This window comes from Rhinopithecus bieti, unplaced genomic scaffold (assembly GCF_001698545.2).
Source record: "Rhinopithecus bieti isolate Rb0 unplaced genomic scaffold, ASM169854v2 scaffold_4129, whole genome shotgun sequence".
NCBI classification, from domain to species: Eukaryota; Metazoa; Chordata; class Mammalia; order Primates; family Cercopithecidae; genus Rhinopithecus; species Rhinopithecus bieti.
The window spans coordinates 614,004-628,115 of NW_016804391.1; the positions used below are offsets into that span (position 1 = coordinate 614,004).

At 55.4% G+C, this 14,112-nt stretch overlaps 2 protein-coding genes and 1 long non-coding RNA gene across 7 annotated transcripts in view; 2 read left to right on the top strand and 1 right to left on the bottom strand.

Annotated features, from left to right (window-relative positions):
- The window catches only part of THBS3 (thrombospondin 3), a 15,059-nt gene extending 6,105 nt beyond the window's left edge, over window positions 1-8,954 (bottom strand). The window contains exons 1-13 of one of the 5 annotated variants that reach the window (XM_017867792.1): window positions 8,054-8,954; window positions 6,468-6,674; window positions 4,708-4,964; window positions 4,503-4,605; window positions 3,104-3,130; window positions 2,814-2,896; window positions 2,677-2,728; window positions 2,403-2,551; window positions 1,849-1,989; window positions 1,545-1,622; window positions 1,005-1,157; window positions 682-792; window positions 485-592 (exon numbers count right to left, since the gene is read on the bottom strand). In XM_017867792.1, the coding sequence (XP_017723281.1) occupies window positions 485-592; window positions 682-792; window positions 1,005-1,157; window positions 1,545-1,622; window positions 1,849-1,989; window positions 2,403-2,551; window positions 2,677-2,728; window positions 2,814-2,896; window positions 3,104-3,130; window positions 4,503-4,605; window positions 4,708-4,964; window positions 6,468-6,674; window positions 8,054-8,132 (1,548 nt within the window). In that variant the 5' untranslated portion in view covers window positions 8,133-8,954. Of the gene's footprint in view, window positions 1-484; window positions 593-681; window positions 793-1,004; window positions 1,158-1,544; window positions 1,623-1,848; window positions 1,990-2,402; window positions 2,552-2,676; window positions 2,729-2,813; window positions 3,514-4,502; window positions 4,606-4,707; window positions 4,965-6,467; window positions 6,675-8,053 lie in introns of those variants that run through there. The other 4 variants (XM_017867793.1, XM_017867794.1, XM_017867795.1 and 1 more) reach the window with 4 other exon arrangements.
- Window positions 2,714-5,141, top strand: LOC108526839 (uncharacterized). Its single transcript, XR_001884616.1, has 2 exons — window positions 2,714-2,862; window positions 4,683-5,141. It is a non-coding gene; the product is annotated as an uncharacterized LOC108526839 (long non-coding RNA).
- A 15-nt stretch (window positions 8,955-8,969) lies between the features above and the next one.
- On the top strand, window positions 8,970-14,111 carry LOC108526836 (metaxin-1-like). The gene is given in 9 exon segments (XM_017867797.1): window positions 8,970-9,267; window positions 9,270-9,599; window positions 10,610-10,679; window positions 10,816-10,895; window positions 12,422-12,514; window positions 12,680-12,862; window positions 12,989-13,065; window positions 13,525-13,679; window positions 13,772-14,111. Coding segments are annotated over 9 exon segments (1,413 nt in total). The 5' UTR covers window positions 8,970-9,057; the 3' UTR covers window positions 13,987-14,111.
- Window position 14,112: the final 1 nt, after the last annotated feature.

The window sequence follows — 14,112 nt, forward strand, 5'->3', positions numbered from 1 at the left end:
GGCTGGAGTGCAGTGGCCGGATCTCAGCTCACTACAAGCTCCGCCTCCCGGGTTTACGCCATTCTCCTGCCTCAGCCTCCCGAGTAGCTGGGACTACAGGCGCCCACCACCCCGCCCGGCTAGTTTCTTTCTCTTTTTTTTTATTTTTTAGTAGAGACAGGGTTTCACCGTGTTAGCCAGGATGGTCTCGATCTCCTGACCTCGTGATCCGCCCGTCTCGGCCTCCCAAAGTGCTGGGATTACAGGCTTGAGTCACCGCGCCCGGCCACACTGTATCCTTTTCTAAGATCACACCCTTGTGATAGACAAACTGCTCAGCACAGTCCCACCCACCCAGCCTCCTTGTCCTGGGCAGGAGGTTTTTGCCTCTCTGATTTGGAGTATTCGGCCCTTCCTAGAGAGCTGCCAAATGAGGTAAGAAAGGCACTGAGAGGACAGGAGGAGAGGAGAGGAGCTTCAAGGGGCAGGGCAATCTGGGAGTCACCTCAACATTCTTGATCCCATCCCCATCAGCATCGTCATCACACTGGTCCCCCACACCATCATTATCAGCATCTTCCTGCCCAGAGTTGGGTGTCAAAAGGCAGTTGTCCTAAAGTTCAGGGGAAGAGAATGGATGAGTTCTGGCCTGACCCAGCCTGGGCTCCCCACTACGCCCCCTCACCCGCCTGCTCCCTGTACCTGTTTGCAGTGTTTGTTGTTGTCCATGCAGGGCAGTGCTTGGTCTGGATAGCCATCGATGTCTGTGTCAGTCCCACATACGTTCCCATTCCCAGCCCAGCCCACGTTACACTAGGGCAACACAAAGGGTAGGAGCTAGCAGTTTGGTCTGGCTCCCCTCCTCCCTCTATTTTCCCTGCTTCAGGTTCTATTCTCCCCACCAACCAGTTCCTGGGCTCAGGCCCACCTCTCTCCTGTGAAGGTCTGCAACCCAAGCCCTAAACATAGCCCTACCCCTTTCCCCAGACTCTCCCTTTTCCTTCCATGCTTGAAGCCTAGCTCACCTGGCAAGACACTGCACCATTGCGTTCAAAGAGACAGTGAGCATGGATGTGGCAGGGACTATGGGCTGGGCTGTGGCAGGTCCGGGCTGGGAGGCAGCCCTGGCTCTGGTTGCCCAGGAAACCCAGGCGGCAGGGACCACACTTGAAAGAGCCCTAAGAGTGGAGAGGCGGCATCTTAGGAAGGAGGGTGAGCCCACCAGGCACCCAGGGCCAGCACTGCCCCACCTGCGGGGTGTGGGCTGGGCACTCGGCTATGCCAGGCATATCAGTATCTCCTTTAGGTTCTCATGACAGCCTTTCAGGGTGGATAACAGCCTTGGTTTTCAGATGAGGAAGCTGAGGCTCAGAAAAGTTAAATAACCTGCCAAAGAGCTAGCAAGAGGCAAACCAGTATTCCAAACCAAGTCCATGTGAACACCTAATCTGTGTAGTATCCTAGGGAGGAGGAAAGGCTGCAGGAAATTTGAAGGTAAGAAGGGGCGAGGGTTGGGGTTTTACCATTCCCACCACCCCAGAATACACTCAGGGTATTCAGCTCACCACAGTGTTGGTGCAGATGGAGTTTGGGTCACAGCCACCATTGTTGCCATCGTTGCATTCGTCGATGTCATTGCAGACCTGAAGGGGCAGACTTTGGGTGGAACCAGACCTATGGTGGGTCTCCTCAGATACAGCAGAGGATACTGGTATGGCCTTATCTGTGAACATCAACATTAAGCCCAGACCCAAAGCCGATGCAAAGCCATCCATGTCCCATTCATCACAAGGGTCCCATGTCCAACCCAGAAGCCCCTGGCCTCTACAAGGCCAAGATCCCTTGTCCACACACACTACCCAGTCTGACCTGTTTGCTGGCCCGGGCATAGTCAATGCCCACACCAGACACCTGTGTGCCCTTGTACCCTCGAGGACAGGCCTCACAGTGGAAGCCGGGCATGGTGTTGATGCAGCTGGAGCCCGGGAAACAGGGGTCAGCGTGAGCACACTGGGGACCAGATGAGAAGGCAGAGGTCAGGCCACCCTCTGGGAAACTCAGGCCCCTGCCTGTGATCCATGAACCATTGCTCCAGGTCTCTCCTTTGTGCAGCTCTCCCCACACAACCGCCTTGTGCTCCTGGTCCCCATCCCGCTTCCCTCGGGGTTCCCTCTCTCCCTCCCCATGCGCCTGGTTTCCATCTCAAGCCTCCCCTGCAGTTTCCCCAGCTCCTTCCCTGTGTGGCCTTCAGTCTTTGCTCCAGGCCTTCTGTCTCTCCCATCCTGCATTTCTCTTCTTGCCTCTGACCTCTCCTAAACTCCAAATTCCTCTCCTCTGGACCAGCATTTATCCCACCCTCTTGGGCTTCTCCTGACATCCTCACCCCAGTTTTCTGTACCCTTCTGGGCTCTGCCCTCCCCTACCTCATTTATGTCACTGCAGTGGGTGCCGTTGCCCTGCAGGCCGGGGGGGCAGGGCCCACAGCGGTAGCCTGGGTACTCGTACACTTCCATGCAGTCCACGCCTCGGAAGCAGGGATTGGGGCTGCAGTGGGAACGCTGCTCATGGAAGCCTGAGGGGTGGACACAGTCAGAGCTACCCGGTGGTCACTATTTAAGCCACGAGAAGGGAAAGCCAAAGCCATTGGATGGGGAACGTGGCACTGTCATCTGGAGCCTCCCCTGCTCTCCCACTCACCGCACACCTGACACTCCATAATGGTGTTTCGGATCAGGGACATTTCCTTCACCTGGAGAAGGATGGGGAGGAGTCAGCACTTGACATCTGCCATCCCACCCCAGAATCAGTGCCACCCTTCACCGGCCCACCCAAACCTGGTCTCGTATATCATCCCGCAGCTCCACCAGGATCTGGTTGAAGAGGGTGAGTTGGGTGACCAGCGCCTTGGTCTGCTCCCCTGTCAGGACCCAGGGTGTGCGGGGCTCAGTACTGGAGCACCAGTCCTGGGCCCTCCATGGGCAATAAGCCAGCACATGCCACGGCTGCCCACCTCTGCCTTTAAACCTACTACACTCCTGACTGAAGAGGACTTAGTTTCAGGCAGCTGCCAGAGCCTGGGGCCTCCTCCCCCGTCCCTGCTTCCGCTTCAGTGTGGCCTACTCACCTAGAATGGAGTGCAGTGCATTGGTCACTGGAGAGGAGAAGAAAACATAGTCAGAGGGGTGAGGTGAAGTGAAGAGAGGCCTGGCTGGTAAGGAAGAAGGAAGGTGAGGACAGGGACAGGGCTGGAGCCCCAGAATAAAGATGGGGTGCTGGATACTGGGAGGGTAGAGCTGGCAGACAAGCAGTGCCAGCTCCTTCCACAGGGCAAAAGGCCCTCTAAGGGAGTTGCTTCACAGGAAGTCAAAACCCAAATCCTCCTGGTTCCTAGGCATGGTAATGGCAGAAGGGATGGACCCAAAGCAGGGCCAGGGCCCCAGTACATCCCATTCCCTTCTGTGTGTGTGGGTTTTCTTTTTGTTTTTTTTTTTGTTTTGTTTTTTGTTTTGTTTTTGTTTTTTTTGAGACAGAGTCTTGCTCTGTTGCCCAGGCTAGAATGCAGTGGTGTGATCTCAGCTCACCACAACCTCCACCTCCCGGGTTCAAGCGACTCTCCTGCCTCCACCTCCCAAGTAACTGGACTACAGGTACCCACTACCATGCCCAGCTAATTTTTTGTATTTCTTAGTAGAGATGACGTTTCACCATGTTGGCCAGGCTGGTCTTGAACTCCTGACCTTGAGTGATCAGCCCACCTCGGCCCCCCAAAGTGCTGGGATTACAGGTGTGAGCCACCACACCCAGCCATCCCATTCCCTTCTTCAAGAGCTCTCCCTCAAATATCTGGGGAGGTTTTATTTAGCTGAGAGCTTCTGAACATCCCTGTCAGAGAGAGCAGGCAGATGGGCAATGCTCAGAGAAATTGCTGGTGATAGCCGCCAGTGGGAACTATAAAAGACTCGAGACCAGGTCACGCACAGTGGCTCACGCCTGTAATCCCAGCACTTTGAGAGGCCAAGGTGTGTGGATCACTTGAGATTAGGTGTTCGAGACCAGCCTGGCCAATGTGGTGAAACCCCATCTCTACTAAAAATACAAAAATTAGCCGGGTATGGTCGTGGGCGCCTGTAATCCCAGCTACTTGGGAGGCTGAGGCAGGAGAATCACTTGAACCCAGGAGGTGGAGATTGCAGTGACCCAGATTGCACCACTGCACTCCAGCCTGGGCAACAGAACAAGACTCCATCTCCAAAAAAAAAAACAAAACAAAATACTCGAGACCAGTATCTCTTGGTCAGCCAAGACCAAGCAACTAATTCCTCTCTTGGATCGCTTTTTTTTCTGGGATGGCTGTATTGGAGATTGTGGAGTCAGGTAAAAGATTTGGAATAACAGGGTTAGAAACCCTAAGAACAGGTGAGCCAAAGGAATGGGTTTTAAGGGAGAGGGAGGTCAAGAAGACAGGAGTCACCAAAGGCCACAGGACCCATGGTCCAGTGTCAGCAAACAAGTCTCTGTGTTACCTGCACTGTGGATGGACTCGTCCCCTTGGAATGGACACTCACTCAGGGCTCCTACCCGGGCCATGGACCCACCCAGAATAATTTTCATAGATTCCACAAAGCCCTGGGGGGATAGCAGCAGAGTAAGGTGGGAAGGTCTACTAACCCCTTCCCCAACTGGTGCAAACTCTATTTCCACAGAACTCAGAGCTTCCTCCCGGCTCACCTGCATCCTCAAATATGCCTTCTGTCCAGTCCTAATCTCCAGCCCATCGACCTCTGCTGGAGGAATGGGGGCCAGTGCTGGAAGGCCTGCATGTTGGTCACCCAGTTTGCAGTCCACATAGAGATGTAGAGCAGGGCTGGGTCTGGAGGGACCTCGGAGTCGCAGGAGAACTGTGTGTGTGCGACCATCGGCCAGGCCTGCTTGCTGTAGGTTCACGGCGTGGACTTTGCCATCCTCCCGCTGGTATCGCACCAGTACTGCCCAGGAGGGGAGATCAGTATGGGTGCTATCCCCTTCCCCCTGCCTCCCAGCTGAGCCTTGGATCAACTCTGCTGGATACCACATCTCTAGGGCCCCCATCCCTAATTCTACTATGTAGCTGTCAACACCTTGTATGTAATAGGTACACAATAAATGTTTCTGAAATTGGTTTAGAGGCCAGGCACGGTGACTCACACCTGTAATCCCAGCACTTTAGGAGGCCAAGGTGGGCAGATCACTTGAGGTCAGGAGTTCGAGAACAGCCTGGTCAACATGGTGAAACCCTATTTCTACTAAAAATACAATAGTTGGCCGGGCGCGGTGGCTCAAGCCTGTAATCCCAGCACTTTGGGAGGCCGAGACGGGCGGATCACGAGGTCAGGAGATCGAGACCATCCTGGCTAACACGGTGAAACCCCGTCTCTACTAAAAATACAAAAAACTAGCCGGGCGAGGTGGCGGGCGCCTGTAGTCCCGGCTACTAGGGAGGCTGAGGCAGGAGAATGGCGTAAACCCGGGAGGCAGAGCTTGCAGTGAGCTGAGATCTGGCCACTGCACTCCAGTCCGGGCGATAGAGCGAGACTCCGCCTCAAAAAAAAAAAAAAAAAATACAATAGTTAGCCAGGCGTGGTGGTGGGCACCTGTAGTCCCAGCTACTCAGGAGGCTGAGATAGAATCGCTTGAACCCAGGAGGTGGAGGTTGCAGTGAGCTGAGATTGTACCACTGCACTCCAGCCTAGGTAACAAAGCGAGACTCTGTTGGAAAAAATTGGTTTAGAGACAAATACTTTCTTAGTATTCATTGGTATCAGATGACTCTGTCCTATGGTGACAGCTGGTTCTGTGGCCACTGAACTGTTCCAGGGATCTGAAAGACCTTTCTATATCACCGCTGAGGCACAGAGACATGCCTCACCCTCCCTCCAAGCATCCCCAAGTACAATCTCCCATCCCTACAAATATCAGGACTCAAGCCTCACTCTATTGTTTAGTACATGGCCTCTTTTTTTTTTTTTTTTTTTTTTTTGAGACGGAGTCTCGCTCTGTCGCCCAGGCTGGAGTGCAGTGGCCGGATCTCAGCTCACTGCAAGCTCCGCCTCCCGGGTTTACGCCATTCTCCTGCCTCAACCTCCCGAGTAGCTGGGACTACAGGCGCTCGCCACTACGCCCGGCTAGTTTTTTGTATTTTTTTAGTAGAGACGGGGTTTCACCGTGTTAGCCAGGATGGTCTCGATCTCCTGACCTCGTGATCCGCCCGTCTCGGCCTCCCAAAGTGCTGGGATTACAGGCTTGAGCCACCGCGCCCGGCCTGGTACATGGCCTCTTAAAGCACCTTGTAAGCACCCCATACCAGGCGCCCCTGATGTCTGGGCACAGCCTGATGGGACCTTGGTCCCCAGTGGAGGCCAAGGAGAATGAGGAAGCACTTGTGAAGTAGGGATGAGGGAGAATGCTTAAAAGAGGTCACCATTGCAGGAAAGGAGATGCCCACCAGTCACCTTTGTTGATCTTGCCTACAACAGAGGCCTCCAGCCATCGCGTGTTGTCTTGGCGAGAATAGAGGCCAAAGAGGACACCACCCTGCTTGGGGGGCAGGCGGAAGGTGGACAAGAGGTAGATGTCCCCAGCAGTGAGCAGGGCTGTCCGGATCTTCTCTGCCACAGCTACCATCTGCCGAGACTCGCCCACAGTCAGCAGGTCAATTACTGGTCAGGCAGGGGTTATCAAGGTTAGAGAATGGGATCAAATGCTAAGGTATGCCCTCCCCTGAGCCCACATCACCCCCTACTCCCATCACCAGGCAGTGTTAGTCCCCTCAAAATTCAACCCTTGGCTGGGCACAGTGGCTTGCACCTGTAATCCCAGCACTTTGGGAGGCTGAGGCGGGTGGATCGCCTAAGGTCAGGAGTTTGAGACCAGCCTGACCAACATGGTGAAACCCCGTCTCTACTAAGAATACAAAAACAACAACAACAAAAACTAGCCGGGCATGGTGGCGCGCGCCTGTAATCCCAGCTACTCAGGAGGCTGAGGCAGGAGACTCGCTTGAACCTGGGAGGCAGAGGTTGCAGTGAGCCGAGATCACGCCACTGCACTCCAGCCTAGGCAACAAGAGTGAAACTCCGTCTCAAAAAAAACAAAACAAAACAAAACAAAACAAAACCTCAACTCTTGCTCTCAGAAGACAGAGCCGCTGTGCCTTCCTTTCCCCATTATTGCCTATTACCACCTTCTGGGAATCTGCAGGTTTGAGGCGCACTTGGAAACACAGAAACAGCACCCCACACATTTGAGATGCCCCCACCAGGTGGCGCAAAGGAGATGCTGTGCTGATCCCCCTCAGGAGTGGCACCTGGTTCCCACAACGCAGAAACGGGAGGCAGTTTCTCTTTCCACTCCTGGATTTGGCTCGTTCCACACCCTAGTTCCCCTCCTCCCATCCTAGGGGCACAGCACACTCGCTCTGGATAAGAACAGTTGCCCACCGAGGGCTCTGACCCTCCCACCATCTGGGCTATCTCCCACGGGAATGTAGGACCCAGCTCCTCTGCCTCCTGTGTCCTGGCCAATCTGTGGTTTTCCCTCCAGCCAGTAAAGAATCTATGCATGTGTCATCTGCTCCAGCTACCTCTCCCACATCCATTGGCCCATCCCACCACCAGACCTCCGGGAGAGCCCAGGCTTCTTGGTCCCCACCCCCGCCCTGTCCTTGGGCAGCCAGGAGCCCAAAGGGACGAAGCCCAGGGACCTACAGTATGCCCACCTTCAGGCTGCTCTCCCAGACCCTAGGGTGCCTACAGATGCTCAGGAACCACCCCAGCCAGGCAGCCTGAGCATCCAGTTCCTGAGTCCTCTGCCCTGGCCTCATGCCTGACCCTGGCCCGTTCCAACTCCCCCACTACTCTGTGGTGCCCACTCCTGTCCACCAGGCCATAATTTCACCAACCCTAGGCAGTCTAACGTTTTCCTCTGGCTCAGTTTCTGGACTCTTCCTTCTCCCCTGCCCACATGCTCTCTGCTACTTGGGTTGAGGGAAAATGGGGAAGACGCACAGAGCGGTCTAAGAGGATGGAGACAGGCTTACCCTGCAGGTCCTGACTGGCAGATGCGAAAGAGCAAAGGAGGAGAAGAGCCAGGGCCCCCCGAAGTTCCTGCGTCTCCATGCCTTTCAGCCGGCTCACTACCCCTGGCAGGCAGGCAGCTGGGAGGGGAAAAGGCTAGGCGGAGAGAGCAGGAGCCGGGGGGCGGAGGGACAGAGTTGGAGGGGGGGCCAGCAGGCGGGTGAGGGGGGGCTGAAACAAAGAGCTGCCAATCACCCTGGAGGCATCATCAGCTCTGGGAACCAGGGGCACTGGGAAAGAATCCTGTAGGCCTCCCTGCCTTCTACCTCTCCCTAATGATCCTCCCCCAGGTGCCTCCCTCTCCGCAGTCATTACATTGTTGGGGGTCTCCGCACACAGCACTACCGAATGCTACTGTTTTCTGGAAGCCACGATTGTGGGAGGCAAGCACCCCTGGCAGGGGCAGTGCTAGACAGTGGGCATTATTCCACAGCTGGCAGGAAAGGATGCCAAGGGAGTGGCCGAAACTAGCTTGCTATAGTGCCCAGGGATGCCCACATGGCATGAAGTTAGATGTTCTGGCGGAGCAAGTGCTCTTTATTAGGGTGAGGGTCCCCTGATACGTGCCTGTTTCTCCATTTTCCCTCATTCCTAGGAAAGCTTGGGAGTCTGGAAGCGTCTGACGGGAACTGAAGGGAGAATCTAAAGCAGTGGTGAGGTCGGAGTGAAGAAACCAGGAAAGAGGAAAGGGACACCAGGGACAGGCGTAGAAGACCAGGGGGACAGGCGAGGAGCCAAGGACCAGACTGTGGAACACTGTGGGTACTAGCGGATGGGCCGTGACCCAGATGAAGCAGAGGGGCGCCTGAGTTCCCGTTACCTAAGCAACAGCCTGCGAGCCGCTCTTCCCCTCCCCCACCCAAGCCCCAGCCCGGCCTTGCCTCCGGCCGCCGCCACCGCCCCTGTTTTGTTTCCATGGCGACAGGCGGTGCAGGGCCCGCTCCAAACATAACGCGCTGTGGAAAACATGCTGCTCGGGGGACCCCCCCGCAGTCCCCGCTCGGGGACGAGCCCCAAGGGGCCTCGGAGCAGTACAGGCCACGTGCAGTTTGGCAAGAGCCCTCAGACCTGGCCCAGGCGCACAAGACCCCGCTCTCCTGAGCCTGCTGCGCCTTCAGGGGCTCGGGGCTTCACTCAGCCGAGGCGCCGTGACTCGCTGAGGCGCGCCGGGCCGACAGCGCTGTCCCGCTAGCGCTGTCCCGCTACGTGGGCCACCTCTGGATGGGCCGGCGGCCGCCCTCCCCGGAGGCCCCCGGCCCAGTCCCCCGCAGTTCAGCTGCCAGTCGGACCAGAAGAAGCCTCGCCTCCCCGGGGACCTCCCCCGGCCCCCTGACCGCAACTACCGGAGGGGCGGTGGTAGGGGGCGGGTCCGTGCAGGGCAGGGCAGGAGCACACAAGGAAGTGTTTCCGGGACAGAGGGCGGGCAAGATGGCGGCGCCCATGGAGCTGTTCTGCTGGTCAGGGGGCTGGGGGCTGCCCTCAGTGGACCTGGACAGCCTTGCAGTGCTGGTGAGGGATGGCGCTGGCGCACTCTGTTGTGCCCTGATGACTGGGGAGGGGGCCGAACTAGCCGGGCATCCAAACTTTGCCAGGGCTACTCACCACGGGCGCAGTGGGGGAAACTGAGGCAGTCAAAGAGTGTACGTGGCCGATATGGGCTCAATGCCCTATGCTGTAGATTTCTAGGCTTAATGCAGCAACGAAAAGAAGCCTGGCTGGGAGTTCAGGTGATGGGTTCTAGTCCTTGCTCATCCACTCACTGGCTGTGTGACCTTGCGGAGATCTTTCTCTTTGGGCGTTTTTTCTCCATTCGCAGGTTTACTAGGCAGGACTCTCTCAGGGACCCACTCTAGCTTGGAATTCCTGCCTTCTCCTCAGCCCCCTTTTCCTCTTCCTCCTCACTTAACAGCATTTACTGAGCCTATTGTTTGTTGGACCAAACGACTCACAGCCAGGCTTTCTAGAAAGAGCTTAGCAATCAGACAGACTCGTTTGCTTGATTTATTCATTGACTCCTTGCTTTAAAGAGCATCTATTAGATTTCTTCCAAATATTAAATATTGCCATGCAAAGATGAATAAAATATGTTCCCTCCGTTTGAGTTTACAGAAAGGCAGATAGGTAAGCAAATAAATATAATAAAATATTCACGTATAAGTAAAATAGGAACAGATCATAGATACTGCCAAAGAGAAGGGCATGGTCAGTGCTTCCAAGAGAGGGATACTAGTTAGGAAAAGCTTCTGAGGATAGATGTCCACCAGGTAGATGGAAAGGGAGGAGAAAGAGGAAAGGATTTTCCTGGCTGACCTGTAATCATGGACATGTCTGTAATCTCTCTGAGCCCTGTGTTGCCCATTTGCAAATAGAAATGGTAATGACTCCCCCTTTTATTTCAAGACTAAGATACTAAGTACAGGGAATGGCACATAAGGTATTCAATAAATGTTATTTCTCTTCTTGATACTGCTGTGGGGGCCATGGCCCTGCCTTTCTGACTTCTGCTTCCTTCCCTGCAGACCTATGCCAGATTTACTGGTGCTCCACTGAAGGTACACAAGATCAGCAACCCCTGGCGGAGCCCTTCAGGTACCCAGTGTCCCTTGGGGGTAAGGAAGGGTATGTACAAGGGGAGAAGCAGGAGATAGGGAGGAATGTGTTGCAACTATGTATGACTAGGCAGCTAAGGGTCTGGTTGGTAGGTGTACTTCTCTCTCAATATCAGGAACTCTGCCTGCCCTTCGGACCAGTAATGGAGAGGTCATCTCTGTTCCACACAAGATCATCACCCACCTTCGAAAAGAGGTAGGTGACTTGGATAGAGGGGGCTGCCAGTAAGAGAAGTTCAGTCAATTCTGTACAATACACATTTATTGAGCACCAGATATATGCCATGCTAGATGTAGGTGACCCAGAGCATCAAGGAGCAATAGTCTGCTGGTGGAGACACACACAGTGTCACTGTGATGTATTAAAGCAGTCGGCAAGAGATGAAGCTCAGGGCACTGTGGGGATATCCAGAGGCACAGTACCTTCTGCCTGTCAGGCAGGGAGGGAGAGGAGCACAGGCTGAAGGAGAGTAGAAGACAGCAGTTGGCCTCTGATGGTGGCACTGGAGAGAGATTTCTAAGGGCCACTTCCCTGTTTCCAGGGACTAGGTTGGGCTAGATATGGGGCTCAGGATGGACAAGACTTACAGCTAGGTTGGAGAAGATGAAAGAGCATTACTAGAGGAGTGGGGAGGCCTAGGCTCTGCTCTTTACTCTGCCATTGACTATGTGATCTTGGGCAGGCCACATAACCTCTCAGGGCTGGCACTCCCTTATTTGTAAAACTAGAGGGCTGGGCCAGCATGTTTTCCAAGGGTTCTTCTAGCATTGATGGTCAGGTTCCAAGAGGGAACACAGTGTCAGAAGTGGGACGCTCTTCCTCATTTCTAATTTCCCAAAGGTTAAGGACCTGGGGAATTAATTGAGAAGCCTGAAAAGAGAGGATCCAGATAAAAGACAAGGTTCCTGGTGGGGCCAGGGCCACTGCCCTGATTCCTTAGGTGTGAACAGAGCTTTTCCAGTTTCCAAAGTATTCTAAATTATTTCCTAACACAGGGGCATTGAGAGAAAGAGATTCTTACCCCCATTGCACACGGGAGAAACTGAGGCTCAGGGAGATTTAAGGATCATGCTCAAGAGGTTATCTGGGGACAAAGTTTACTCAGGATGTGGAGGGGGATGCTGAGGAGCAGGGACTGGAGCCTGGGAAGGTAGGGCAGGCTGAGACCTGGGGGTATGGGTGGAATGTGTATGTGGTAGTGGTGTCTGGGCCATGGAATGAAGTAGCCAAGAGCTGGGCACTGAGAGAACCAGCTGGGGGGCCCTGGGCGTGGGTTCCCTGGATTCAGGGAGTGTGAGGATGGCTTTCCCTGGTTCCTGAGGCATGGACCAAGTCCCAGCCTGTATCTGAGCTCCGCTGTGCTAGCTTTGTGGTGTCTGGGTCAGGGAAGTTACCATTAGAAAGCTGCCGTCAGCAGGCGTCCTTCCAGCTTTCCATGGAAATTCTGGGAGCTGCTCCTAGTTTGCGGCCGAGCCTTCCCTCCTTCCCCGCATTGGGCGCTGGACCTTGACGGCCAGCAGGCTCCAAGACCCAGGCTTTTTGCCAACAGCAACAGGCTACTGGCTGGGCCCAGGCAAGGGAGCCTTGGCAGGAAAAGTTCCTTGCTCTACCTCCACTACACTCAGAGGCCAGTGAGGGGGGTACCAGACAGGACTCCTTCCTCCTTGGTGAAGTGCCCCTGCAGCCCCGCAGTGTCCACGCCATGGATATTTTCTCCACAGAAGTACAATGCTGATTATGATCTGTCAGCTCGGCAAGGGGCAGACACCCTGGCCTTCATGTCTCTCCTGGAGGAGAAGTTGCTCCCGGTGCTGGTGAGTGTGCCCAGACCTCCCAGCACCCATGGTTAGCAGGGGAGGGGTTGGGCACACATAGACCCACCCAGAGACTCAGGACAGCATGGGGGTCAGAAGCCCACCTTGAATCAGACAGGTGCACTGGCTCAGACCTGCCTGTTTCTTCCTGCCTACCCAATCCAGGTACATACTTTCTGGATAGACACCAAGAACTATGTGGAAGTGACCCGGAAGTGGTATGCAGAGGCTATGCCCTTTCCCCTCAACTTCTTCCTGCCTGGCCGTATGCAGCGGCAGTACATGGAACGGCTAGAGCTGCTGAGTGGGGAGCACATGCCTGAGGATGAGGAAGAGCTGGAGAAGGAGGTAGCTCTGAGACCGGGGGCTGTTGTATGAGATGAGCCCCAAGGATGCTGGCCAGGAATGGGAGTGCTTAGGTGGGGAGGTGGAACTGTTCCCACAGCTGCAAGCCTACCTGTGTCTTCCCTACAGCTGTACCGAGAGGCTCGGGAGTGTCTGACCCTGCTCTCTCAGCGCCTGGGCTCTCAAAAGTTCTTCTTTGGAGATGCGTGAGTCTGACTTCAAGAGGATAATGGGTGGCTTGGAAGAAGATACAGGTTCAGATGGAGCAGCTGGGGCTGGGGCTGGGGTGGGCTCAGGCTCTGGACAGGAGGTCCTTGGGACAGATACTGGCCTGCTGACAGTGGGGCTGTGTGTGGGGCCAGAGCCTTCTCAGAGGTACAAAAGGGTAAGGTGGGAGGGCAGCCAGGTACAGGAGGGGCCTGAAGAGCTGTGGGGCACTGAATGTGCCCTTTATGCAGCCCTGGGATAGAGCCCTATTCAGGGCCAGGCTGGCGCCACCTGGGGATCTCTCCCAATACCAGGTCTAGAACTGTGTGTCCTGTCCTTCCCTGATGGCCGCCTGCTGCCCAGAGCCTACCTCAAGGGCTGACTCTTCCTCCAGCTCCATCTTTACCCCTTCTGCCCCAGTGCTTCTCCTCCATCCCACCCTTCTCTCTCTGCTCCAGCCCTGCCTCCTTGGACGCCTTCGTCTTTAGCTACTTGGCCCTGCTGCTGCAGGCAAAGCTGCCCAGTGGGAAGCTGCAGGCCCACCTGCGGGGGCTGCACAACCTCTGTGCCTATTGTACCCACATCCTCAGTCTCTACTTCCCCTGGGATGGAGGTAAGGGGCAGATGGGAGGGGCAGCCCTGGGGAGAGTGGGCAGGGATCCAAGAACTAGTTCCCCTAACTCACTTTCCTTCCTTGACCCTCAGCTGAGGTACCACCGCCACGCCAGACACCAGCAGGCCCAGAGACTGAGGAGGAGCCATACCGGCGCCAGAACCAGATCTTATCTGTGCTGGCAGGACTGGCAGCCATGGTGGGCTACGCCTTGCTCAGCGGCATTGTCTCCATCCAGCGGGCAACACCTGCTCGGACCCCAGGCACCCGGGCCCTGGGCATGGCTGAGGAGGAGGAAGAGGAATGATTTGTCCTCACACTCCCAGGACTGGTTTTTCTACTCTCATGCATTCCAGAGGCCCCCGTGCCTCCTCTTTGCTGGTACAGCCAGATACGGGGTGCTGCCCCCCAGAATAAAGCCACTCACACTGAC